The sequence below is a fragment of the Xiphias gladius genome, chromosome 8 (assembly GCF_016859285.1).
Source record: "Xiphias gladius isolate SHS-SW01 ecotype Sanya breed wild chromosome 8, ASM1685928v1, whole genome shotgun sequence".
NCBI classification, from domain to species: domain Eukaryota; kingdom Metazoa; phylum Chordata; class Actinopteri; order Istiophoriformes; family Xiphiidae; genus Xiphias; species Xiphias gladius.
In genome coordinates this window covers 13,965,118-13,990,948 of record NC_053407.1, presented here as the reverse complement: position 1 = coordinate 13,990,948, position 25,831 = coordinate 13,965,118, and the positions used below count along the sequence as shown (strand labels likewise).

At 40.5% G+C, this 25,831-nt stretch overlaps 1 protein-coding gene across 7 annotated transcripts in view; it reads right to left on the bottom strand.

Annotated features, from left to right (window-relative positions):
• LOC120792986 (membrane-associated guanylate kinase, WW and PDZ domain-containing protein 2-like) overlaps positions 1-25,831 on the bottom strand; it is a 69,187-nt gene that overhangs the window by 24,802 nt on the left and 18,554 nt on the right. For all 7 annotated transcript variants that reach the window (XM_040132468.1, XM_040132469.1, XM_040132470.1 and 4 more), the window contains exons 3-8: positions 19,964-20,083; positions 14,494-14,718; positions 12,732-12,960; positions 12,024-12,103; positions 1,636-1,693; positions 549-670 (exon numbers count right to left, since the gene is read on the bottom strand). In XM_040132468.1, coding sequence (XP_039988402.1) covers positions 549-670; positions 1,636-1,693; positions 12,024-12,103; positions 12,732-12,960; positions 14,494-14,718; positions 19,964-20,012 — 763 coding nt within the window. In that variant the 5' untranslated portion in view covers positions 20,013-20,083. The remainder of the gene's footprint in view (positions 1-548; positions 671-1,635; positions 1,694-12,023; positions 12,104-12,731; positions 12,961-14,493; positions 14,719-19,963; positions 20,084-25,831) is intronic.

Below are 25,831 nucleotides of genomic sequence, written 5' to 3'. Positions count from 1 at the left end.
GTGCTGATTAAACCTATTGCACACCAATAAATAGACATGTTCCTTAATTCCTAATGAGCTGACTCATTGGAGATATGCAGTTTTCATTCAGATGAAGCAGTACATGATGTACTGGTCTAGTAAGTCCTCATATATGTGCCTGGATTAGCCCGCTAGTGGGCCTCAGGGCAAGCACGTTCTCTGTCTACTGCACTGCCAGTGATCTCCATTCGACCCTGTACATTGTGACATTGTGCATCTGCCCCATCAAATAGTTATGAAACTGCTCATTCTATGAGATGGGTTTGGAAAATAATGAAAAATGCACAATGTCCAACATATTAAAAAAAAAAATCTGTACAATATCTGTCAGACGAGGAAAATTAACAATAAATTAAAAAATTTATCAGCAAATGAGTTTGCAGGGGTCCCTTATGCCCTGGAGACCAGGCCCATGTGCCGTGCATGCCCTTTTTGCAGTCCCAGCATTTTCATATTTGTGCAACTGAGTGAGAACGTCAGCATGTTTTGATTCAAATATTGCACATACTGTAGTATTCCATGTGTACCTCTGTATATAGTGGGCAGTGGTAGAGCGGACAGTCCCTGGCTCTGCATCTGCCGCTGCTGCTCAAGGCGTCTCTTGGCTTCCAGGACTGGGTTCTCAAACTGAGTCCTTCGATTGATGTGACTGAAAATACAGTGCATCATTACAAATAATAGAAAAGGGATAATTCAAAGCCTTTTCTCAAGCCAAAAATAGCAATACCACAATGCAGTTCAGTATTTTTAGTAAAAATGTACTTAAGAATCAAAAAAAAAAAGCTCATTTAGTGTACTAAAGTATTGATGCTTTTAAAGGTCCTACACCCATGTAGTTGCTTGACACTGCCATGAATCATATGTTAGGTTTGGGTGGGAAAAATTCCGCCTGAATAATACATCCGGTAGAGTCTGGTGACTTCAAGTCATTTACAGCATTCAGGCTCTAAAGCAGAGGGCTAAACTTAAAAGAGTTGAAAACAGCTTTGCAAGGCCTTTAAGTCCCGCTGACTGATTTTTTTTTTTTTTTTTTTTAATGGTGACTCTGAATCAGATGACTCGGTCGAAAAGTAAAGGCTTTTTCCTCAGTTGGATTAAGGTGTTCCTAATCACTGAAAATCAAGAGTCAAGCTCACCAACTTGCAGTGAGTGCAATTAAAAGAAGAGTTACAAACATCTAGTAAGCTTAAGACCCAGATATTTCTCGAAAGAGGTGGCATACCAAACCTTGTATTTCCACTGGATGTAAGATAATTCTATAAAAATTGAGTTAAAATGTTATTCTTAAAGTAATTTGTAGCTATAGCCAAATAAAGGAGTAAGTTTTCAATTCTAATTAAAATTAATTTTGGCTGGATTGGAAAAATGTAATATACTTCCAAATAAGACAGCAAATCGAAAATGACAAATTAAATAATTTTGACCAGGAGAACAGATTATATCCGCAGTATTCTCATTTCACTGTCACAGTGTAGTCAAATGAGCAGAAAGACATAAAAAAGAAATGAGAATTTTGTCATTTATAATTCATAACGAGTTGTTGTAAACCATGGAAATGCATTTCCTATTTTACTACAGAGCAGCTCAGTTAACCAAGTCAACAGGGAGACTTACTCTACATAGTAGCTGCCGTAGATGGGGTCATCTATCTTCTCCCAGCCATAGGGCAGCTCTGAGAGGAAGGGGAAAACAAGAGGAGGGAAATGAAGTCAGTTTATGCTGAGAGCAGAAGAAGAAAGGAAGATAGTAAATTGAACCACTGAGGGGAAACAACATGAATCTCTGGGCTCAAAGCTAGGCACTCCCAAAGTGTTCCTTTAATAGACATACAACACTTTGATCTGCAGTGGTGGGTTCTTCATGGAGACATGAATCACAACAGAGACATCAATACAAAGCTGGGCAGGAGGAAAGGAACATTTAAATCCTCTGACACATCACATTCTGCCCTCCTTCTCTTTCATTCTCTTCCCTTTGTCGTGTGCACAAATCCTTCAAGGCCAAAATACCTTCACCATGCTACTTCATGTTTGCCTTTTCTTTTTTTCACCCACCCACTCATTTTCACCTTGGATGGCTTCCATGGCTGTTGTGTCAATTGTCTCCTCCTCTGGTTCTCTATCCCCTCCTCACTTCATCCATACCTTTGCTGATTTATCTCTCCTCTCTCCATCATAAAAGAACTGGCTCAAAGCACTGCTAAAATTTCCGTACTCTATGCCTATTTCACTTCTCGTAACTTCTCATGCACATACACTCTTACACACAATATAGACTGCACTATAATGAGCTCCCACTGCCAGTGTAAGCAAAATTCAGTTCAGATGTTTGGGTTTTAGGCTTTAGCACTCAGCCTTCACTAAGGCATAAGGAACACAACAAGGGCATTGACCTCAAACTATAAGGCCGAGGTAACATACAAAAATACACACACACCCACAATAACAGTCCATCTGCCCAAGCTGCTCCCCTCACACATAAATACTAGTGTACTACATACACTAGAAATACAGCACTTCTGATTAGCATTCATCAGTGAGCTTTACTGAAAGGTTGATCTTGCTCCTTCATATTAATTCATCTTAATGTCTTGTCTAATAAGAGTAAGAGTCTAATTCATGGAATTCATGACTGTGTGTGTTGATGGGCATTTTCCACAGGGAAATAAAGCAAAGCTGACGGAAACAGTAGAATACTATTGTCATACGGACTGGAAAAGATGACAAATACACTAACAATGAGTCATCAGGGACATGGCATGACCCTGAGCTTATTAAAAAAACTCAAACATGCACATACACCAATCAGTGTGTATATATATATATATATATATATATATATATATATATATATATATATACACACACACACACACAAAGTGGGAATAGAGTGTGTTTAAGCGTGTGCTGGGGGTTGGTTTTGTATGGAAAACTGTGTAGTGGTGGCGCGCGGGTTGGGGAGTTTAGTTGTGATGCTTCTGCTCCGTTCCTCATTAGCTTGCACAAGGCAGTAACTGCTCATGTCTGTCAACTCCACAACCACTGGAAACAAAACCTCAATACCAACCAAAATGTGTTTGTAGCACTGTGTATCAAAAATTGTCAAGCACAGAGTGTTTGAGAGTGCCTGATCGGCAGTCTTGTTTTCTTGTTGTTTGATGAGATTGTTCACTATTTAAATCAGGAATGCAATCATTTTAGACTGTATTTTATTTAGGAAAAATTCTTGTTTGGCTGTTTGTATTTAGATAACATTTTATATTTGAAAACCCTGGCTGCTTTTGTATAATGAAAAATGGGTTTTGTAAAAAAAATGTGGTGGTAACAATAATTTCCTTACAATTTTGTGTCCTTTAAAAAACTATTCATTTTTGGTATTAATTATAGAGAAAATGGGAGCATCCTTCAAAATGCCATTTACACCCAAGTTAAAAAAAAATATATTTTTAATCATTTGTCATAGTAAATATGTTGAATTGTGCGCTCATAGATTTCACATGAATGCATGTTCAGCAGAGCATGTTCAGTTGCTGTGAACTGATGTTCAGTTGCTGTGAACTGACAAACTCTTGGTTACACTAGTATTTAATTTGAATGTAGCGATGGATTAAATTTACCTATAAGTAGTGGGAAATTCCAGTTATTTCCAGGAAGCTTGGGAAATTACTTTCAAATTACAGACCCACAGTAGTAAAGCATTACCAAAATGTTTAGATTTCTCCAATCAAGATACTGTATTGGCAAAAGTACAGAAAACTTTTAAAGAATACCACGCCAAAAACACTACCCGACCCTCTCAAGTCTTTTGAGATTCACAGTGACTGACACACACACACATACACACACACACACACAAATTCCCAGCTCTATTATTTTTTTCAATTCAATGGTCTGTCTGACACTGATACTGTGGCATCATCCCCTCATGCTGTAATGTAATTATGAACAGATTTGTGATCTTGATATCAATAATCCATTTGTGAATGTGTGTGTGTGTGTGTGTGTGTGTGTGTGTGTGTGTGTGTGTGTGTGTGTGTGTGTGTGTGTGTGTGTGTGTGTGTGTGTGTGTGTGTCTTGGTTGCTGAGCATGCTGACTGTGCAGCCCAAGGTGAAAGGGGTGGATGCCGCAATTATCTTTTCTCTGTTTTACTGTTTGCTCAAACCGCCTGCACTGCCATTACCTCAAACGACCCTTCTTATCCCCGAGGTGGAAAAGTCAGATGGATTCACACTTCAAACCACCTCAAATTCCCTCCCCCCCTATCCACGAGCCACCTTAAATGTCGGCCTAACTCATCCACTAGTCGCTTGCCCTCCCCCTAAAGTGAAAGGGAGACAGTTTCCATGGAAACCACCAGTGGAAGTCTTTTCTTCTCGCCTGAGCTGAGGGCTCTGTCTTGTCTCTATTTCCTGCCACTGAAATACAGAGAGAGAGAGAATTTGTGTGTGTTTTTATGCATTGAGTCTATATTTGCAGTGTGTGTGTGTGTGTGTGTGTGCGTATTAGATTGCTAAACTGTGTAATAATTTCTGAAGGAGTGAAAGCGTTATCTTCTTTGACACTACATCAAAGAACTCATCTTGTACTGTGTACAGAATGAACATCGAAGGGCTTGCTTGTGTGTTCAAGTGCTTGTTTATAGGCATCTATGTTGGTAAATGGTAAATGGACTGCTTTTATATAGCTTATATTTTCTAGTCTTACTGACCACTCAAAGCACTTTACACTACTGCCACATTCACCCATTCACACACTAATTCCACAGCGGCCTTTTCTATACATACAGCACTTTACACACACACACACACACACACACACACACACACACACACACACACACACACACACACACACACACACACACACACACACACACACACACAGACACGATACATCGGGGGCAATTTGGGGTTCAGTATCTTGCCCAAGGACATTACGACTGGAGGAGTTGGGGATCGAACCACAGACCTCCCGGTTAGTGGACGACCCACTCTACCTCCTGAGCCACAGTCGCCCCTAAAAATATACTAAACATGAACTCAAGAATGAAATTCAGACCAAAAAACAAGCTCTAAAATTTGTACAATAATAATTTATGTAGGGATGCAATCAATCATTATCATTCCCTCTCTAAATTATTTCCTTAATAATGTTTCGTTTGACTAAGAATCAAAACCCCAAATACATTTAGTCTAATATCATATGAAAATAAGAAAACCCGGATATATTCACACAGGAAAAGATGGAAAACATGAATTTTTGGCACTTTAGCATAAATAGAACTAAGAGTCTATAGCCATGCTAGTGGCTCTATAAGGTTTTACTACATGCTATCATGCTCACAATAACAATGTTAACATAGCAGGTATAATGTTCATCATGTTCACAATCTTAATTTAGTGTGTTAATATGCTAACAGTTACTAATTAGCACTAAACGCCAAGTACAGCTGAGGCTGATGGGACCTTTAATTTTGCAGGTATTTGATTTTTTTGAAACCAAAATCAGGATTTTAACCTGATGATGGCACTAGATCAAACAGGATCACCAAACCACCTTGCAGCTAGAATGGCTAAAAAATGACCTAAAATATTAATCGATTATGAAAATAGTTCCAGATTAATGTTCACCTGATTGACTAATTGACTGATCAACTAATTGTTGCAGCTTTAATTATAGACTGCAACTCAATGTTTTGGTATTGTGTTTACACTGCCATATTAACATACATTGTATCAGCATTGAATCTAGATCTAGAGAGCACAGATAGGAAATAAAAAGCAGCTGTCAAGACTGAAAAAAAGAGACATAGTAGAGAGAATAGTGAGATTAAAAGAGAGAGAAAAATATAGACAGAGAAATGGTCCTGGTCCAGACATGACTGAGTGTAATAACAGTGATGTAACTCAGAGGTAATATAGCACAACTCCATCAGCGTCTGAGAGTACTTCAACTATCTTCATATGCAAACCTCTCCCCATCTCCATTTGTCTCTTTCTTGCTTGTTTCAAGAAGAGGCTCTCGCAGGACATCCCTCTGCTCATCATTACCACTTCCTCTAAATCCATCATTTCTTATATTTCTTGTTTTCACCACCTCTGTCTAGTCTCATTTCCTACTTCACAGTTTGTCTGTTGCCCTCAGACAGGGTTTCGAAATTGTGACATCAGTCCCAGTGAGGATTCCTGCCTCTAAATGAGCATGAGCAGCATATTTTCATCAACAGCACTGAGATTACTTTGAAACTGGCATTGGGATTGATTATGTATCAAGGGCAGAACTGAAACCAACACTTGCCGTGATTCGAAGCTTGTCCCGCTCTGTTCTTGGCTCCTCTGAGAAAGAGAGGAGATTTTGGCTTGTGCTACGTAACAAAAGACTTGCCTGACAAAAAGACTGCAAGCAAACCAGATCTGTGGTGACAAACCTTTAAACTCTGGGAATTTCAGCATATACAGTGCATTCAAAAGTATTCAGACCCCTTCAGATTTTGTTATGTTGCAGCGTTATGCTAAAATTATTTGAATTAATTTTTTCCCTCATCAATCTGCACTCAATATCCCATAATGACAAAGCAAAAACAGGATTTTACAATTTTGAAAATTTCTTAAAGGAAAAACTGAAATATCACATTGACATAAGTATTCAGACCCTTTAGTTGAAGCACCTTTGGCAGTGATTACAGCCTCGAGTCTTCTTGGGTTTGGCATGACAAGCTTTGCAAATCTGGATTTGGAAATTTTCTGTCATTCTCCCCTGCAGATCCTCTCAAGCTCTGTCAGGTTGGATGGGGACCGTTGGTGAACAGCCATTTTCAGGTCTCTCCAAAGATGTTCGATTGGGTTCAAGTCAGGGCTCTGGCTTGGCCATGCAAGGACATTCACAGAGTTGCCCATAAGCCACTCTTAAGTTGTCTTGGCTGTGTGCTTAGGGTCATTGTCCTGTTGACCCTGTTGACAGGAGGGTCCGCCGTGTTGACCCGCAGTCTGAAGTCCCGAGCCTTCTGGACCAGGTCTTTATTAAGAATATCTCTATACTTCCTATCTCTGTACTTGTTCCCTTCAGTTTTCCCTCAACCTTAACCAGTCTCCATGTTCCTGCTGCTGAAAAACACCCCCCCAGCATGATGCTGCCACCACCATGCTTCATCGTTGAGATGGTGTTGGGCAGGGGATTAGCGATTCCTGGTTTCCTACAGACATGACGCTTAGAACTGAGGCCAGACAGTTCAATCTCGGTTTCATCAGATCAGAGAATCTTGTTTTTCCCAGTCTGAGAGTCCTTTAGGTGCTTTTTTGCAAACTCAAAGCAGCTTTCATGTGTCTAACTAAAGAGAGGCTTCCATCTGGCCACTCTGCCATAAAGCTCAGATCAACGAAGTGCTGCGGTGATGGTTGTCCTTCTGGAAGATTCTCACATCTCCACAAAGGATCTCTGGAGCTCAGCCAGTGACCATTTGGGTCTTGGTTACTTCTCTTACCAAGGCCGTTCTCCTCCGACTGCTCAGTTTGGCCGGGCAGCCAGCTCTAGGAAGAGTCCTGGTTTTTCCAGACTTCTTCCATTTAAGAATTATGGAGGCTGCTTTTCTCTTGGGAACCTTCAATCCAGCAGAATGTTTTTTCCCCAGGTCTGTGCCTCGACACAATCCTGCCTCTGAGCTCTGCAGGCAGTTCCTTCGACCTCATGGCTTGGTATTTGCTCTGATATGCATTTTCAGCTGTGAGACCTTATATAGACAGCTGTGTGCCTTCCCAAATCATGTTCCATCAATTGAATTTACCACAGGTGCACTCTAGTCAAGGTGTAGAAACATCTCAAAGTTGATCAAGAGAAATGGGAGACACATTAGCTAAATTTCTAGTATCAGAGCAAAGGGTCTGAATACTTATGTCAATATGATATATAATTTTTTTTCCTTTTTAGTACATTTGAAAAAAATTCTAAAATCCTGCTTTTGCTTTGTCATTATCGGGTATTGTGTGTAGAATGATGAGGGGGAAAAATTAATTGAAACAATTTTAGCATAAGGCTGCAACATCACAAAATGGGAAAAAAGTGAGGGGGTCTGAATACTTTCTGAAAACACTGTAGATACAACACAATGCACACAAAAGTTGCATATTTTTGCAAAGACATAGCCACAAACAAGCAGCTCCTCATATTCACCAAAAACGCAGCAAGAGAGCAAAGAAAAGCTGAGAAGCTTAGCGAGGGGAAAGGGAATAGTGAATGAGGATATGAAATGCTAAAGAAAAGTGGAGCAAAAAGACCAGACATACATGAGTTGGAAGCAACGGAAAGGGAATAAAGAGAGGGAAGATGCGAAAACACCATTGATGCAAGTATGTCTGAATGTTTGTCTGCTTCCTGCCTGAGGCTGTGAGACTCTGGGAAATCCTTCAGGCAGGTGGGCAGTTAAAAAACAACACCACCTCTTCCTGCTGTTTCTTCCCCACATTTATTGTTTTATTCACTCTCCTTGCAAAATCTGACATCCTTGCTTCCATGCATATTTCATCATTCAAAAAACATGTAATTTAATGTGGGCAAAATAAAAAATGCCTTTAAATTGTCACTTGCTCAGCAAGCACACAAAAGGTGTAAACATCAGAAACCGGCACTACAGTACATAACTAAGAGCTACATAGGGATCATTACAATAAAACAATAACATGATGAGTAAACTAAAGTGCAGCATGCTGGATTAAACTACTGTATATCCTGAAAAAGAGAAAATTTCCTGGAAACTAAACCTTTTTTTCTGGAAGGCATCATTTCAAGGTGCTGCGAGAGGATGTGATGTGTCATCCAAGACCTTTACAAACGTTCTACTAAAAGCCTTTGATTCAAAATCCTCTGCCAGTGTTCGCTCAAGCATTAATTTCCTTTAACCACTGCTTACCCAAAGATGGAAACAGGCAGACCAAAAAAGAGAAAGTCTAAATCAACTTTGCACGGTAGATAAACTGTGGACAAATGAAAAGAAAGAGAAATGAAGAAATAAAGACAGACAGATGAGGAAATGAAGGGCGGTAAATGGATATTTTTGTCACTTTCACAAACATGGTTGATTTATCTACCTCCTACATCTCTGAGGGGAAAAAAGGTTTGAAGTAGTCAAGCAAAAAGCAAAAAACAGTCTGTGATCACGTATTATATGTTTTAATATGGCCAATTGACAGTTCAGGTGTCGTCATTGACATATCCTACCTTCTTCAGTCAGGAAGGCTACACAAGGATCTAAAGCAAAGTCACAAAATGCTAACTGCCTATTATGGCTACTGTTAATCCCTGGGCTGTTAGCTTTTTTGAATTTATAAAAAATACTTTTTATAAGGAGTAGAAGTGAAGGGGGGGGGGGGGGGGGGGGACCATGATATTCTGTACAGACATTCATTTTCCCCATAGGATGAATCCTACTGACTCTGGTGACCGTTCTTCTAGCGCCACCACAAGTTTAACAGTTTTGGCTTTTAGTGAAATGTCTTGACCACTGCTGAATGGATTATAACAAACTTTGATGATCCCTTGACTTTTCATCTACCGCCATCATCTGGTCAAAATTTCAATTTATTTAATATTTTGGTTTATGACTAAATATGTGCAAAAATGACATTCCCATCAGCCTCAGCTGTACTTTGTGTTTAGTGCTAGTGCATATATTAGCATGCTAACAGCTTAAACTATGATGGTTAGCGTGGTAAACATTATACCTGCTTAACATAAGCATGTACAGCCTCAGAGATGCTAGCATGGCTGTGGACTGGTAGTCTTGTTTGTACACAAACAAATTCATTGTTTTGTTTTTTTATTTGTTCAATTTACAAAGGGTTCAAATTCTAATATCATGTGCTGAAGTAGATACTTATTTAGTATGGATAGTAAACCCAAACCCAAACAGAGCCAGAAGCAACAGCAAGTTGTTGAACTAATACACAAAATAAGTGATCACAGAGCGCCTCAGTTGACAGAAGCTTGGCTTCTGAACATTGCTGGCATTGGTGAAAACCGATCTTTGCTCTGCCAAGATGAAGCTGAAGTACGTCGGCCATGTTTGTGAAAAGGGTTTGTGAACTGACAACAGTAGTGTGTGTGTGTGTGTGTGTGTGTGTGTGTCTGCATAGAGAGCGAAAACCAGTTTGTGCAGAGCTGAGCGGTGTTATTAGAATTCCTGTCACAGACTGGCCCTTTACTGGGTAGAGGGAGAGAGGGAGAATAAGAGTGAGAGAAAAAAGGAGGAGGAAAATTGAAGAGAGGGAGATTGAAAGGGGAGAGTAACAGAGATGTGAGGTGAAGGAGTGCAGAGGGGAGAAGGGAGGAGGGAAAAAATTGAAGAGATGAAAAACAGAGGAGAGGAAGAGAAGGTATTGATTCAGATCTTGCTCCGGTGAATCACATCACAACCTAATTCGCTGACCGAAGGCTGTGACAGCAGCAGGGATGTGAGATCACTGCATTGTTATAATCTGATCACTGATCTGAACCACCAGAGGAACTCTCTTTTATTTACATGACTGACATCAGCACTGATCTTAGTTTTTAGTCTCTGAAATGGTTTGATGAGTATGAAAATGATGTGAATCATATGCTATGGCCTTCACAGCCACCAACCCAATTGAACACATGTGGCTAGCCAGCTCCATCTCCACCACCATCACCTTAACACCAAATGAGGGAATATCTTTTGGAAAAATGGTGTTCATCCCTCCAGTAGAGTTCCAGAGACTTGGAGAATCAATGCCAAGGAGCACTGAAGCTGTTCTGGTGGTTCGTGGTGGCCCAGAACCTCACTAAGACACTCTATGTTGGTTTTTCATTTAGTTTCTCCCCCATCTGTAGCTCATTCCTCTGTGCCATTGACCATCTTTGTTGTCTAAGAACTATTAAAAACAAAAATGAGTCACTCAATCCCACATATATCATCCTGCCACTGTAAAAAGTTACTAGAGCAATCTTTTGGGATCTGAAAGGCCATAAAATGACAGGTTAGAAAAGAATAATAACAAAATAATAACAATTTCTGCTGGGAATCGATGGACTCGAGCATCAATCATGTATTAATCCGCAGCTTAAATTAGTCTTCAACAAATACACTTTCTACGCCTGTTTGAGTAGAGTTTGCTAAAAACTACAGTGACCAGCTGTTTTAGGAAATGATTTAACCTTTTTTGAAAAATGAAACTGATATATTTGTGACTCGTTTTCATATGATTTACATCATCAGTACGACACATGGGCTTGCAGCTGAGCTCCACAGAAAGGGTAGGGCGGTCACAAAGTGCTGAGAAACACCCTAACACACTGTTGGTCTTTTTACGGGATTTGTTGACAATTAGACAAATTGTTAATACCAGCCTTATATTTAAAAACAACAAACAAGGTTTTATTCTGGAGCGATGATGTCTGGAGCACAGGTTATAGAGTTAGAGTTTTTTAATAAGTTGCAACGACTAACGTTTGGACATAAAGCATGTCCACAACAGAATAAGAAAAGACAGCGAAAGTGTCTCTTCTTATTCAAACAGCTTATAGCTGTCGTATTCTAATTTCAATTTATTACTTTACTTTGGTCATGAAGCATTAAAAAGAAGATTGAATTAACGTGATTGCATTCCTCTCTACACATGTAGCAAGACCTTTCAGTGCTAATGAACACCTCTCAACAACAAACCTAGAAAGGTAAAATGTGTTTCTCAGGTTTATTCTTTCTATATTTCATAATCTTCCTTTATATGCAAGCACTCCTCCTAAAACCTGTGAGACCAGCAGCAGACAAACAAACACCTCAAACAGCAGAGTATTTTTGTGCTCTTTTTTTCAAAGAGGGAAAACACACTGAAACAGCGAGTCAGGAACAGACAACACAGGTACACAAACAGCAGGAAATGCAGAGACTCTCATGAATGCCAAAAGATGAGTTCAAATCAGATGAACACATACCAAGGCCTACAAAACAAGAGAGCAAACAGGTAAACAGGTCATACAGACTCATACAGACTCACCGTCTTCCCTGCATTCTTCTGGTGGCTTTGCTTTCTTCGCGAGCCGAGGATCCAGCCATGATGTAGTTTTGGTGTTGTGACTGGAGAAGAAGAAAGAGATGTGTAGATGAAGGCAATAAGGAGAGGAAAGGGGCAAGCAGAGGTCAGACAGAGACTGACAGTGAGGACAAGAGAAAGAGATGAGTTCAAAGAAACACTAATGACCTGGACATAAAAGTGTCTGTACGTGTGTGTGTGTGTGCAGGGGCAAAGAGAAACAAGGGGATTTCTAAGGTAAACTAAATAGCCATTAATCCACTAATTAGCCCTCAGCCACTAATTAGTAAGGGTGAGAGGAGAGGGCAAAGTTTGCAGGGCTGTGTAAGTCTGTCTAAGTGTGTATATTTATCCTGTGTGTCTGATTAGCAGCATTAAATTACATCAATTATTAAACCCAGATGCCAGCAATATAAAGTTTACACAACCAGCCAAACATAAAACATGTTTTTATAGAGCGTGCACTTTGTGAGGTACATTACATTGGATTTGTTTTTCAGCATGTTTATTATTTTCAGACATTATTGTTTTCATCATGTAATACATAAAGACATAATTCCCTGTACCAGATAGAGACATGAGGGAACATGCTGTTTTTGGGGAGAAAAATCCTTATATTTGTATATTTAAAAAAATCCAAAATAGATTTCAAAGAGTATTATTTTCTCTTACTCTATGAAGTAGACCTCCCCCTTCTCAGTGTAGGCCATCTCCCAGTTGTCAGGCAGAGGACCGAGCTCTTCCTCATCTGCGTCTGGGACTTTGGCGGGGGATTTAGAGGGAGATTTTGGGGCCTCCTCTCCTTCGGTGGGGGGCTCAGCAGAGGCTAGGGCCTGGCTGGATGCTTCAACAGCAACCTCCCCAGAGGCATCTGTGCTCTTGTCCTCATGTTCACTGGACTCTGTGGAGTGCACACACACACACAGACACACACACAGACACACACACACACACACACACACACACACACACACACACACACACACACACACACACACACACACACACACACACACACACAGTTATTCTCAAATTCATTCTGCACACACACACGTAGATCTGGATACAGACGACACACACCATGCATGATGACTCAGAGCCAAGCCACTGTGGAGCTTTGATCCCCAAGGAGAGAGAGAGAGGGGGGGGGGGTCTGAGGACGATGAACATGAAAGGAGAAAACATGGAGATGTCAGAAATGGAGAAACAGGGAAAGACAGTGACTTTAGGGGTCAGAGACTGAGTCAGAAACACAAGGAAAGGTTTTTTGAGTGAGGCGAAAGCTGGTGGCATCTAAGTCAGCGGATGAAGAGCACGCGAGGGGAGGGTGACTACAACAACAAAAATTGCCTGTGACATCGCAATTCTTATGTGAAAAGTAAGATGGAAGAAAGTCAATGCTATTTCACAATACATGGATTGGATTTCAGGGTCTGTGTATAATAACTGCAGTAAAAGTATGATATAGACAGTATGTACAGATGCTCACCTCTCACACCTGTGGCTCAAATTTCCTGAAGCAAATTTCCAATTCTTCAATCTAAGTCTTTTTTCTTGTAACCATCCAACATTTCTTATTCTTTTTGTTTATCTTTCATGTGGTATCAGTATCAAATTACAGAGACTTATGGTTTTGTTGTGATGTCTGAAGAGCATGTGTAAAAAATAAGAGGAAAGGAGGAAGTAAATATATCACAACACATGACAGTAAGAGAATAAGGGGGGAAATATGACATGCTATAACAACACTGACTAGAAAAAGAGATGGGGGAAGGTGACAGAAGAGGAGAGGGCAGAAGGGACAGGACCACAGAGACGAAGAAGAAGTTAGAGAGCTCAGAATGAAGAGGATGGAGGAGAGGAAGAGAGAGGGGAGAGTTGGGGTATTAATAGAAACAAGGACAAAGGCCAGTGGCAGGAGAGCAAAGACAGAAGGAGAGATGGAAAAATGGAAGAGAGATGGGAACTGAAGCCAAAATGAGACTCTGGATAGTGATAACAGTAGAGACATTAAGGTGCACTTGTGCATTCTGTTACATAAGGTTACTGAGAACCTTTGCAGTTCACACTCATGCAAGTAGAGTCTGTTAATGTCTGTAATGACTGGTCAGGGTACAGTTTGTTGTCAGACTTGTAGCCATCTGCACTGGCCGAACTATATAAACTTCAGATTTGAAACTGGAATAAAGGAGAAAATAGACTCCTGATTTATCCTTAAGGGACAATAAAAAGGAAATAAAATAACCCAGGGGACAGTACAGGGCTTCCAACCAGATTTTCTCCTCACCAAAATATGATGTTATAAAATGTCTTCATGATCACGGCACTTGTGACAACAGAGTGTGAATCTAATCTCAGACAAGACCAGATGGAAAATTTGGAATAAAAACATCAAAACAGGAAACTGACTTTTTTCTCTCTCACCCTACAGTACCTGGTGTGATGGCCACCCCATTGCCGTTAACAACCGGACTCTCCTCTTCCTCCTCCTCAGGCGGCTCCAGGCTGGCGCGCTGCTCCATGTTGCTGACTGACTGGTTTCTCTTCCTCTTGCCCTGGGCGCTGGGCCGGGCTCCAGGCAGCAGGGCCTCACTCACATTCAGAGGAGGGGCTGCAGGGGATGGCTCCGCTGGAGGTTTCGGTGTGCCGTAAAAGTTATCTGAGGGCAGAGAGGCCATCGGCATTTGTGTTAGTGGCCACATGTATGACAATCTCAGGTGATGTAACATACCGTCTGTCAAGCAGGGTGGAGGTCCACCGCTTGTGCGCAAATGGGGCTTTAAACAAATGACTGCCAATATGTCAGTAATTTAGTTTAAAACCTTCAAAAATTAATTAAGATAAACAACAGAATGTGAAGAAATAACAGTTTTGACGTTACGTCAAAGACGTCTGTGTATTGCATTGCAGAGATATCTACTGAAGTTCGCACGTCAACCAGTTAGCCCCAGCCCATCCCGGCTCATAGTACCACTTTGTACCTCAAGAGGCAATAATGAGACACTGTAGCGTCCAGCCTGCCCTCAGGCCAACACGAGAGGATGAAGAAATAGTAACTGAAAGTAGGCTATAAACTTGTTTGCAGCCATCCTCTCTGGGTGACATTCCTCCACTCTTTCCTCAAGCTCATCTATTGATGCTGCTGCTCTAGCCGCTCTCCCTTCTCCCTCACGTTCCTCGACCTCTGGTGATTCTTCTTCTGCTCCTGCCACCACTATTTATGACCACTATTAAAATGCTGCCCACTATTTGTTAGTAGTATGAATTCGACAGTTGGCCAGTTCTTCTTAATGTAGGACTTAGCTGTCTGAAAATACTGTAACAGAGGTAACATAAACGGTTTTTGACTGGGAACTAATCATTTCCAATAAATCCGATCAATTTTGTCCATTTGCATGCTGGCTGATGTTTCAAGAAGAAACCAGCACTGGCAGTGGTTAACAGTTGAGATCAGACCTGCCTGCCAGAAACACTGAGGACCTGAACTGACATAAACAGGATCCAGGCTTTCATTTTTTATTATGTGCAATTTTAATTTTAAAATATATCAGATGCCAATACTGTAGATCAGAAAATAAAAACATATCCTTTGTCCATACTGAAACCACCTTCATTTCCCACCCTACTGAAACACAGACATAGAAATAAGAGCGGCCAACCACAGTACAAAGTGACTTTCTTATAAAGAAAGAGAAAAAGATAAAATAAACAATACAGTACTGAGAGGGAGTAAAAAACCCAAACCCCCAAATGGAAGTGCTATCAAGGTGCTTGCGTTTCATCGTTTTGAGTATTCCATATTTTCCTGCCCTATCATACACCCTGTATGACATTCTTTTATAAGCAGCGACCTTTTCCTTACTCTATCCCGTCGTGAAAAGGAGGCACTCCATGAGTCTTCCAGTTAACTGACTGTTCAATGACTATTGTTGACTGGGCCCAGTCCTCCAATGACTGCAGAAAAACCGATAACACCTTACAGTTTTCTAAAATATGACATTTTAGACACGATACAAACTGCAAACCTGTGACATCCCAATTTAACAGTGACTCTTCATCCAGAACTTTCTTATTTTACCCTCAGCTCCCCTTTGCACATTCCCAGCAGACTACAGAATCTTTTACAGTCTACAGTATATAACCTGAGTATAACTTTCTAGTCTGCCTCAGTTCATGTTTCATTTCTTTGTCATCAACGCGGATGTCAGGGTAAAGTACAGTACTACAGTAGTATGTCCTGTTGGGTCCAATGTAAAGTTTAGACATATTAACAAGTGGCAATCTCGAAGATTTCAGTCCTGGTTGATTTTGCAACACCTGTAGTTACTGATGGTAACAGCAAATGCGGTTAAATACGAGAGGTCACAGAATTCTGGTGGAGGTAAAACAAATTATTTTTGTTTAAATAAAGAAGTCAGGCAATAATTGGCCTTTTTCCATCCTTCTATGAGCAATCGTGATCTGATTTTAGCCTGTCACCTGCAGCACTTCATCTCACAGTTCACTGTGGCTGCACCTGACTGTTCCATTATTCCCTGCAATATTTCAAACTGATCCGCTGTCAAAAAATGCCCAAAAGAACCATTGTCTTGTTTTGTAGACACGTTTATGATGAACGATCGTGGTAAGTGCTAAGCTCACTGACAAACACATTGCATTTCCTGTCACTACTTCATAATAAAAGTCTACTTGTGTTTTGCCATTTAAATTCTTTTAATGTGAAGCTGCAGCAATAGCAGCAGTAACTTAATACAGCATTTTTTCCAGAAATGCTGCCACAGACACCCAGTTCACAATACTGCAAATATATGTATATTGCAATTCTTTCATCAGTGGGCCATAGGCTCAATCGCTATCGTGTTAAATCATTTGGGAATAGATAGTGACTCCACAGACATTTATTTAAATGAAAATCTTCGAGATTGCCACTTGAACCATTGTTACTCTGTGTATCCTTGACACAAAATCTCTGTGAAAGATTGAAACAAATCAGCAAAAAGTCTTTCACCACCACTGGTTGAATTACAGATATCACATAGATTATTTTAGATTCGAACATGATATGGTTTGGGTTTTGTTTTAATGGAGAGAGCCATACTGAGGTATAATAGGATAGCCTCACTTTCTTCACTTCTTTTTGGGTTGAATACAACTTTTTCACTGCTGCTATGTTAAATTATCTGACTCAATAGTTTTCTGGGTCTCAAAGCCCAAACCACCTGTCTGTTCATCTTAATTAAGATGACTCTTCCTAAACTACAACAGGGCAGACATGGAGCCTTATGTTTAGAGCAAGATTATTACGGTGTTAGTAGGAGGAATAACATATTAGTTAGAGGTGGGGTTTCAATGAAAGCCTGAGAAAAAAAAAAGTGTTGCAGAGCCCTAAAATACTAAAATGCAGGTTTCCAAATATAAATATGGCCCTCTAAATATGTCCCCAAGGGCAAATAATGTCCCTTTTTTAAGATAAATTAATGTTTTGGAAGTTAAGAAAACCCTATCACTGTGCTTTCTCTGCCTAATGATGCACACAAACCTATTTTATTACATAACGATAGCTGTGCAGTCAGGCTACAACTAAAGTGTCTTAGAATAATGTCCATTATAATTCTTGTGTTATCTTTAGTTTTGTTTTATTTAGTTTAGTTAAGTCATATTTTGATATATTTACAGTACAGGTGAACAATACCCCCACTATAATATAATTACAGTGAGAAAAAGAATAGTCTTTTCCTCAAGTATTTCTTCCTGTAAATATCCCACTTACATGATGGAGAATGATTTATTGTTTTATCTAAAAAAAAAAAAAAAAAAAGATAAGACAAATTTTTTTTTCCATTGAGGGCAATATCCCCAGTCTTTTGATGGAAATCCGGAGGCATCTTGAGGACACCTTCCATATTAGGCTATACTACCTGTGTGGATTAGTTTAGCAGGTGGACACAGGTGCAATTCCATGATAAAATGGTTACCAAAACAATAGTAAAAACATAAACACAACCTCAGTTGCGTCATTTCGCCCATGCTGGTGCAAGCAGTTCTGTTTGGAGATAGAAACACACAATACAACAGACAACAATCAAAGCAGAGTGCAAAAATACCATTGGGCATCTGTCATTCCACACCCACTGTAATGGTACTGCTAGTAAGGAAAATTAGGAAAAGTCAAAGTCAAGTACAGTACCATGAAGAGAAAAAGGACTGTACACGTCTTCTGGGTATTTTACTGAAGATGGAAACATTCTCAATAGATCATAAGTATAACACCCTCATTTTGACACTGATTGACATTGAAGCTTGTGATTTCATGGCTTTCTATAATTTCTGATTTTCAGTGCTGTGCTATATATATATGCGAGATTTAAATATTTAGCCTGACTGTCAGGGAAATATATTTTGTGATTAAATATTGAGTGAGTGAGAGACAGATATGTCTTATTTTATAATCCCTCAAAGTGGAGAGGAGTGGGGGTTTCACAAAGAGGAAACAGAGCGAGGACAGGGGAAAAGGGAGGAGAACAACAGCTGAGCAAAGAAGAGGGAAGGAGGCAGCAATAAAAGACAAAAGGAGGATCAGCAGCACAGAGACCACAGACATCAGTTTACTTTCATCCCAGCAGGAGGCGGATAGATATTAGGAAAGGCTCCATTGCAGCCACCACTTCGTCAATAAGCACACTTACCCTGCAACCCACCATACAGAATTATCGCATTGTGACAAATTCTGGCACATGTAAACAAAGACACAAGTATGAAACTGCATAGGCAGCAAGCACCCACCTGTGAAAGCTTGAGGAAAACCTGACGAGATGCTTTGCAGGGCATAAAGCATGCTGAGATACTGTAAATTTAGGCAGGGTTCATCCGTATGCACCACACTTGTTTTAAAAACACAATGTTCCCCTGATCCTGAATGCTCCTGGTTTTGCCCGAAGGCATCTTAGCTTTATGCACACTTCAATATCCACCTTCAGCTCTGACTCATCACACACGTAAGCTATTTTGTGCACCAAGCCTTGCAAATACTTGTACACACACAAACACACACACGTGAGCAACAAATACAGTAAAAAGTTTCCTGATTATACTTCATGTCTGATTTCAGCCTCCTTCACTGCCTTCTAATTCTTTTTCTATCTTTCTGCGTTCTTACCTCTAGTCTCTCATTCCTTCTCCTCTACTCTCTCTTATTTTAATGTGCATGACAAAATGAGTTGCTGCACCTCCAGTGCAGCCACCCAGAAAGAGACAGCTTCCCCCAGTGGGCATGAGTAAGCTCTGTGTTAAGGGACACATACACTGTAAACACACAAAGAAAAACACTTATGAAATGAACACACAAAAAGGGAACACACACATAAATGTACATGCGCCTGTACCCCCATGTGCACACACATGCATTCGCACACATCATTTTTGTGAGTGTGTTCAGCTGCACATGCTCACAAAAACTGCTACTGGGCAAATGAACCAGCAAATCTGCCATCTGTAGATGTATCCCTGACACTGTAGCAAAGCAGATGCACAGACTTGACATGACTTGGAAATGGCATTCATCCAGCTCTCTCTCACACACACACACACACACACACACACACACACACACACACACACACACACACACACACACACACACACACACACACAACCACCAGAAAGCTGCGATACATGACTTGGCTTATTTTGTTTACTTAACCTATGTGTAAGAGCATCTCCTGACACACCTGATCCATCAAGCAAAGATACATGTATCTACACTGTAGCACAAGATGGCAGATTCAAGTAAAAACAGTAAAATAGCTCTACCAAAACATATGTTCCCATTTGTGCTCCCAAAGCACCTGTACTTCTCAGATACAGAATGTGTCCTGCACAAGGGCCATAGCACTCCCAGAGCTCACCTTCATAGGTTCCACTCTCTAGTAGGGCTCCACTTTGCTCCAGTTCCATAAAACGCTCCACACTCACAAAGTTGTAGTCCACCCCCGGCACCTCCCCTTCCTTAGGCTGCCTGGTAGTACCTACAGAGAGAGAGAGAGGGAGACAGAGAGAGAGAGGGAGGGAGGGAGAGGTCATCAGAGCCAAATAGGGCACTTGAGAAGAAAAGGCAGGAAGGCAGAGAAAGAGCCTAGAAAAAGGGCTGGACGGAAAAAGACGGCAGATTTGAGGCTACAAAGCATATGAGAGGAAATGGGAGGGGAAAGGAAATGTAACAGAAGAGGCTGAGTGAAGAGTCATCACTTGTGATAGCCAAATCCATTCACACAATTGTGTGTGAGTGACAGTTAGAGACAGAGAGAGACAGCTAGAGAGGAGAAGGGAAAGCATGCTCAAACAGGAAACCACCATCATTCAGTCCCTACAAGCCAATCCGGTGCTGTTTTAGTTATGAGTGAATCAATATGCCACTTTTATCAAGCGTAACTCATACCTCCTTACACAGGATTCAATAGTGTGCCGATTGGATTATTGTTGAAACAGCAGGAATACAGAGGAACCACATTACTGTGCAGCAATTACAGTCTTCCAAAATCAACGCTCTAGAGATCTCCATCAGTGCTGCGGCGTTAAGGCTCGGCTCAGTGATGGCAGCAATGGGAGTGTCGAGTTTAATGAGGTGCTGTGTTTGTGCCTCTGCCAAGTGGATTTTCAGCCCAGGCTCAGTAAAGTCCGCCGGTGTTGATTCCTGCTCTTCATTGATCATGCCTGAAAAACAGTCATTGGCCCGTCGTGGGGAGGGAGACCACTCTCAGAGCGTTTCCCACAACTCAGGCCCACATTGTAAAGTCTAAGTCGGATTGATCTTGCCGTGCAGTTGCCAGAATGTCAGATCTGGTTGAAGAGTAAGATTTGTGCTCCAAAGTTCCAAGTGTACTGTACGTGTCTGAAAAGGGGATGCGCAGTTCTGACAAGGTTGTAAAAATCCAAAAGAACAATACATGTGCTCAGGTATGAATTGACAGTATACAGTCGTGGTTGAAATTATTGGCACCCCTGAATTTTTGGTGGAGAACTTAGAATAAATTCAGAAATAAATGCAAATGAGCAAATTTTGTTTGATCAGAATATTATAAAAATTTTCAAAGTTGCTGAACAACAACAAAAAATGCTTTCATATAGTGTAAAAGAAAACACAGGCATAAAACGTCCGCTTGACACAATTATTGGCACCCTTTTGATGAATTTAAATGAATTCCTCAAACAAATGAAAAAACAATAAAACTCACCTGTGCTTAATTTTCAGTGTTCAAATGACATGAATTAACCAATGAATGATGGTTTTACTGCATAAGAAGAGGCGGATTGTTTCCAGTTTCTTTTTCATTATGGCGAAGACAAGAGAGCTGTCTGAGAGCATCACAAATGCTATTAACAAAAAACATAACAATTCCAAAGGCTACAAGGAAATCACAAAATATCTTGAAACCCCTTTTCAACACTTTGTAATGTTATCAAGACGTTTCAGTCATAAAACTGTTAAGACCCTATCCAGGACATGGTGCTAAGAAGAAACTCACTGAGAGAAGTCTGCGGATTGTGGGAAAAAACACATGCAAGACATCTGAAGAGCTTCAGGCTGACCTTGAGCAATCTGGAGTGGGGGTTTCAGCCCATACTATACTCCGCACACTAAACCAAGTAGGGCTCCATGTGCAAAGGCCAAGGAGGACACCACTATTGAAAGAAAGGCACAAAAAAAAACTTTCATAGATAAGCCACAGTCTTTCTGGGATAATGTTCTATAGACAGATGAAACAAAAGTAGAGTTCTTTGGGAATGCAGTGCATCAGTTCGTTTATAGGCAACAAAATGAAGCCCATGAAGAAAAGAACGGTCTACCTACAGTAAAACAAGGTCGAGGTTCTATCATGCTGTAGGGCTTCTTTGGTGCCTCTGGTACAGGAGGCATTGAATGTATCAAAGGAATGATGAAATCCGAAGATTACCAAGGCATTTTAGAGCGAAATGTGTTACCCAGTGTCAGAAAACAAGCACTGAGGCGAAGGTCTTGAGTCTTTCAGCAGGACAATGATCCAAATCATGCATCAAAAAAACCAGAATGGTTGAAAAGGAAAAGATGGACCATTTTAAACTGGCCAGCAATGAGTCCTGAATTAAATTGAAAACCTTTGGAGAGAGCTGAAATTTGCCACTGCAAAGAAGACTGCTGGAACTTTAAAAGAGCTTGAACGCATAGCAGTGGAACAGCAGTAAAAACTACCAGCAGACAAGTGCAAGAAGCTTCTAGATGGCTACAAGAAACGTTTGGAGGCTGTCATGTTGCCAAAGGTTCTGCAACCAACTATTAATGAGGGGTACCAATAAATGTGTCTGGGGTACATTTTCTGTTTGTATTATTTCACTATTATGCAAGTTTTGTTTTTTATTTTCTTTGGTTCAGTAACCTTGGACATTTTTTAAAATATTCTGATTATACAAATTGGCTAATTTTCATTTATTTCTGAATATATACTATATTCTTTACTTAAAAATTAGGGATCTCAATAATTTCAGCCTGGACCGTAAAATGCTTACTAGAATCATAATTGGAGTGCGAGCTGGGGAGATAAAAAAAAAATAGGTGGTGGGGATGCTGTAGACAGACACCCTGTATGCGCGCGCACACGCACACACACAAATGCATGCACATGCGCAGACGCTGAGCAAGTGGGAGGTTAGTCATTTCATGGAGTTTCGTGGAGGAACCTCTGTCTCTAGAGTGTGATATCTTAATCATTATATCTATATTAATCGTCTGTCACTACTTTGCCCTTGTACTGCCTCTACTGAACATTCTCTGCTGTATTTACGTCACCAGTGGGAGCAGAGATGGGAACTTACCAACACAAAATGAGCTACGAAGTGAGGCATCTATAGTTTTTCTATAAGGCTGTCCAACACTGCCATACTGTGTACAGAGGGGTGTTTGTTTGTACTTATCTCTGTCTGCATGTCTACATGTGTGCGTGTCTCAACTGTGCGTTTGATTTTGTGAATCTAAATGTAGTAAATGTGGTAAAGTGCCAACTGTGCCAACAGTAATCCCAACTCCAAGCTGATCAAAGCTCAGTAGGACACCGTAAATCCACAACAATACAGATATGAGCGAGCGTGACTGTGTGAGTGTGTGTGTACATCTCTGAGTGTGTCCCACCATTTGCATTGTTTGATGTATTCTGACTCTGATCCAAACTCCAAATCAGTTGAATATATCTTGAGTGGCTGTAATGCTTATATAGAGCTCTATACTTCTTGACATGACCTTAAGATGTTATAAAATATAAACATTCCTGTTTAATCCCAAGATGATTTAATATCTTAATATCTCTCATGACCTGTGGTGTAACATATCTAATACTCCTGATGTTTTTTGTACATGAATAGAAGTTTAAACCATAGATGTAGGCTTTGTTTTTGACTTGAACATGGATGAAGCTCTTTCTGATAAACTGACCAGTACCGGTCCCTGGCTGCAAATATCAATGCGCTAGTATATAAATTTAAATTAGGGACAGTGATATAGATTCACAAACTGGGAAAAAAAAAAAGAGCTAGAAAGCTGGCAACATTTTTTTTCCATCTCAGCAGTAACAGGTAGCCTGGCTGTTTGGTGCAGGCGGTATTTAACACCTAGAAGTGTCAAACAATGTATAAAACCTCTCTAAATATTTTATTCCTGTGTACTTGTAATCTAACTGGTCAATTCAAATAAAGCATTTTATAATATGTCCATAAATTCTTTGCATTTAGCAGAAAAACAAACTAGCCCTAGTAACAACAATCAACACCTGAACTTCTGCCTCGAAAACTACCATGAAAGTTAATCAGCACTTCTTATATACAACTTCAACAAAAATTATTTATTGGAGGTTTGTTGCATTCTATTGCATAATACCACACAGGTGTTTGTGTGACTATGTCCACCACTTATAATTTTATCTAGCCCCTATATAATGTAAGGCAAAACGAGAGTGCTGGAGTAAGTACTGCCATTGGGTATAATTTTTCTCATCTCTTCCCAATTTGTAAGTATTGATTTAACTCCATGGTCATTTTTGAGGCTGCAGTAAGCAGCATAATATAAGCACCTAATGCTTATATATTGGATTGCATTATATCATAAGGTAAAATAAATATCTTCCTCACCCCCATGAGTTGACTCATCACTCCTCCGAATCAGTCTGTACAAAAATTTAACATAACATAGGCTCAACAATCATACTGAAAGGCTATGTTATCAGATTGCATTATATTGTCAGGTTTTAATAGGTGATCATTTTGACCACTGTAGTATATACCACACAGTGTGTTTGAAGGGGAGCTCGCCATTCTTTTGGAACCCCCAGTGTTCCAAAAGAATGGCCATCTTCTGATATCTACTAAAAGAAAAGGCCTATGTAAAGAAGCTTCACAGACCAGTACAATGAGACTCACTCCATGAACTACACTGCATGTTAAACTGAAAAAATTAATCCTGAAGAGGACCATCCATTGTGTGTGCAGTGCTACTCTGAATACTGCAGCAGCTCAGTCAGCCAGGCAGGGCTGGTCGCCTTCCACTGGGTACAGCTATTGATCTGTAAGATCAGAGTGAAATTATTCTGCTGCCCACACCAGAGTAGGCAGAGCCTGCTGGAATACTGATGACCTGCTGATGGCCTTCTCCCACAGCTTCCTTCACTGGACACACCAGTTGAGCAGAGAGAGAGAGGGAAAGAGTGTCTTGTTGGATCTGAGCTGGGTATATTGATCGACTATCTGGCCTTGAGATAGGCGGACAGGCCGAATGTTCCTCTTTTCTTCCTCCCTTTTCACACATTTCTACTCAGAGCAGTTTAGCACATTACCTGTTTTTCTCCCTCACTCTCTGCTCTTCCTCCTCCCTTAGCAACACCCACTAAATAGCTGTGAAGTAGACCTTTTTATTAAAAGGAACAGCGTCCCCAGCAAAATCCATCCTCTGTTCCTTCTGCCCATGTTGCTGCCTTCCTCTGTCTTTATCTATCTTCAACCATACCAACTTGCTTTTTCTTATCCTCGAAAAAATCCCAGTTAGAAAGCAAAACTGACAAAATTTCAAATATATAATTGATGGACCCTCGTGGATGAGGGCTGAAATGTCTTCAGTTCAGTTCAGGGGGTTTTCTCTTCATATTTTTGCCCACTGCCACACAAACTTCTAAGCAGAGCTTTAATAAATGAGCTCAACAAAGCAGGACAAGCTGCACATGTACTCAAATTAAAAGATAGCAGCAGACGGTACTGAGAAGAGGCAGCAACACTTCCCCTGAGCCAAAAGCACTGCTGCTGTTGACTATTGATTGGATGTCGTGCTCTCACTAATAAAGGATAAAGTCGGCTGTGAGCCAAAAATGGTCTTTGCATTGCAATAAGCCAGTGTAGCCAAACGTCTCAGAGGTGACGCTACGACTAGGAGTATGCGAGCCATAGAGATTTATGGCTTTAATGACTTAAATGAATAATAGCACAGAAAAAGCTCCGGAGCTGCCACTTTAGGGGGTGAAGACATTCTCTGCCTCAAACCATGACGACTGAGCACTACTGAATATTTTCACATTAGTGGGCGTGTGTGAGAGAGAGAAAGAGAGAGGGTTACGTAGAAACATTACAAGGAAAGTCCATTTGGAGCTAAAGCTAAAGTAGCAGATATACTGAAATAACTCAGCTGGGTGTCAGACGATAAGAGGACAAAGACCTTTACTAAATAATAGATTGGCAGAAGAGTGGCAAGCAGAGAAAACCAGCAA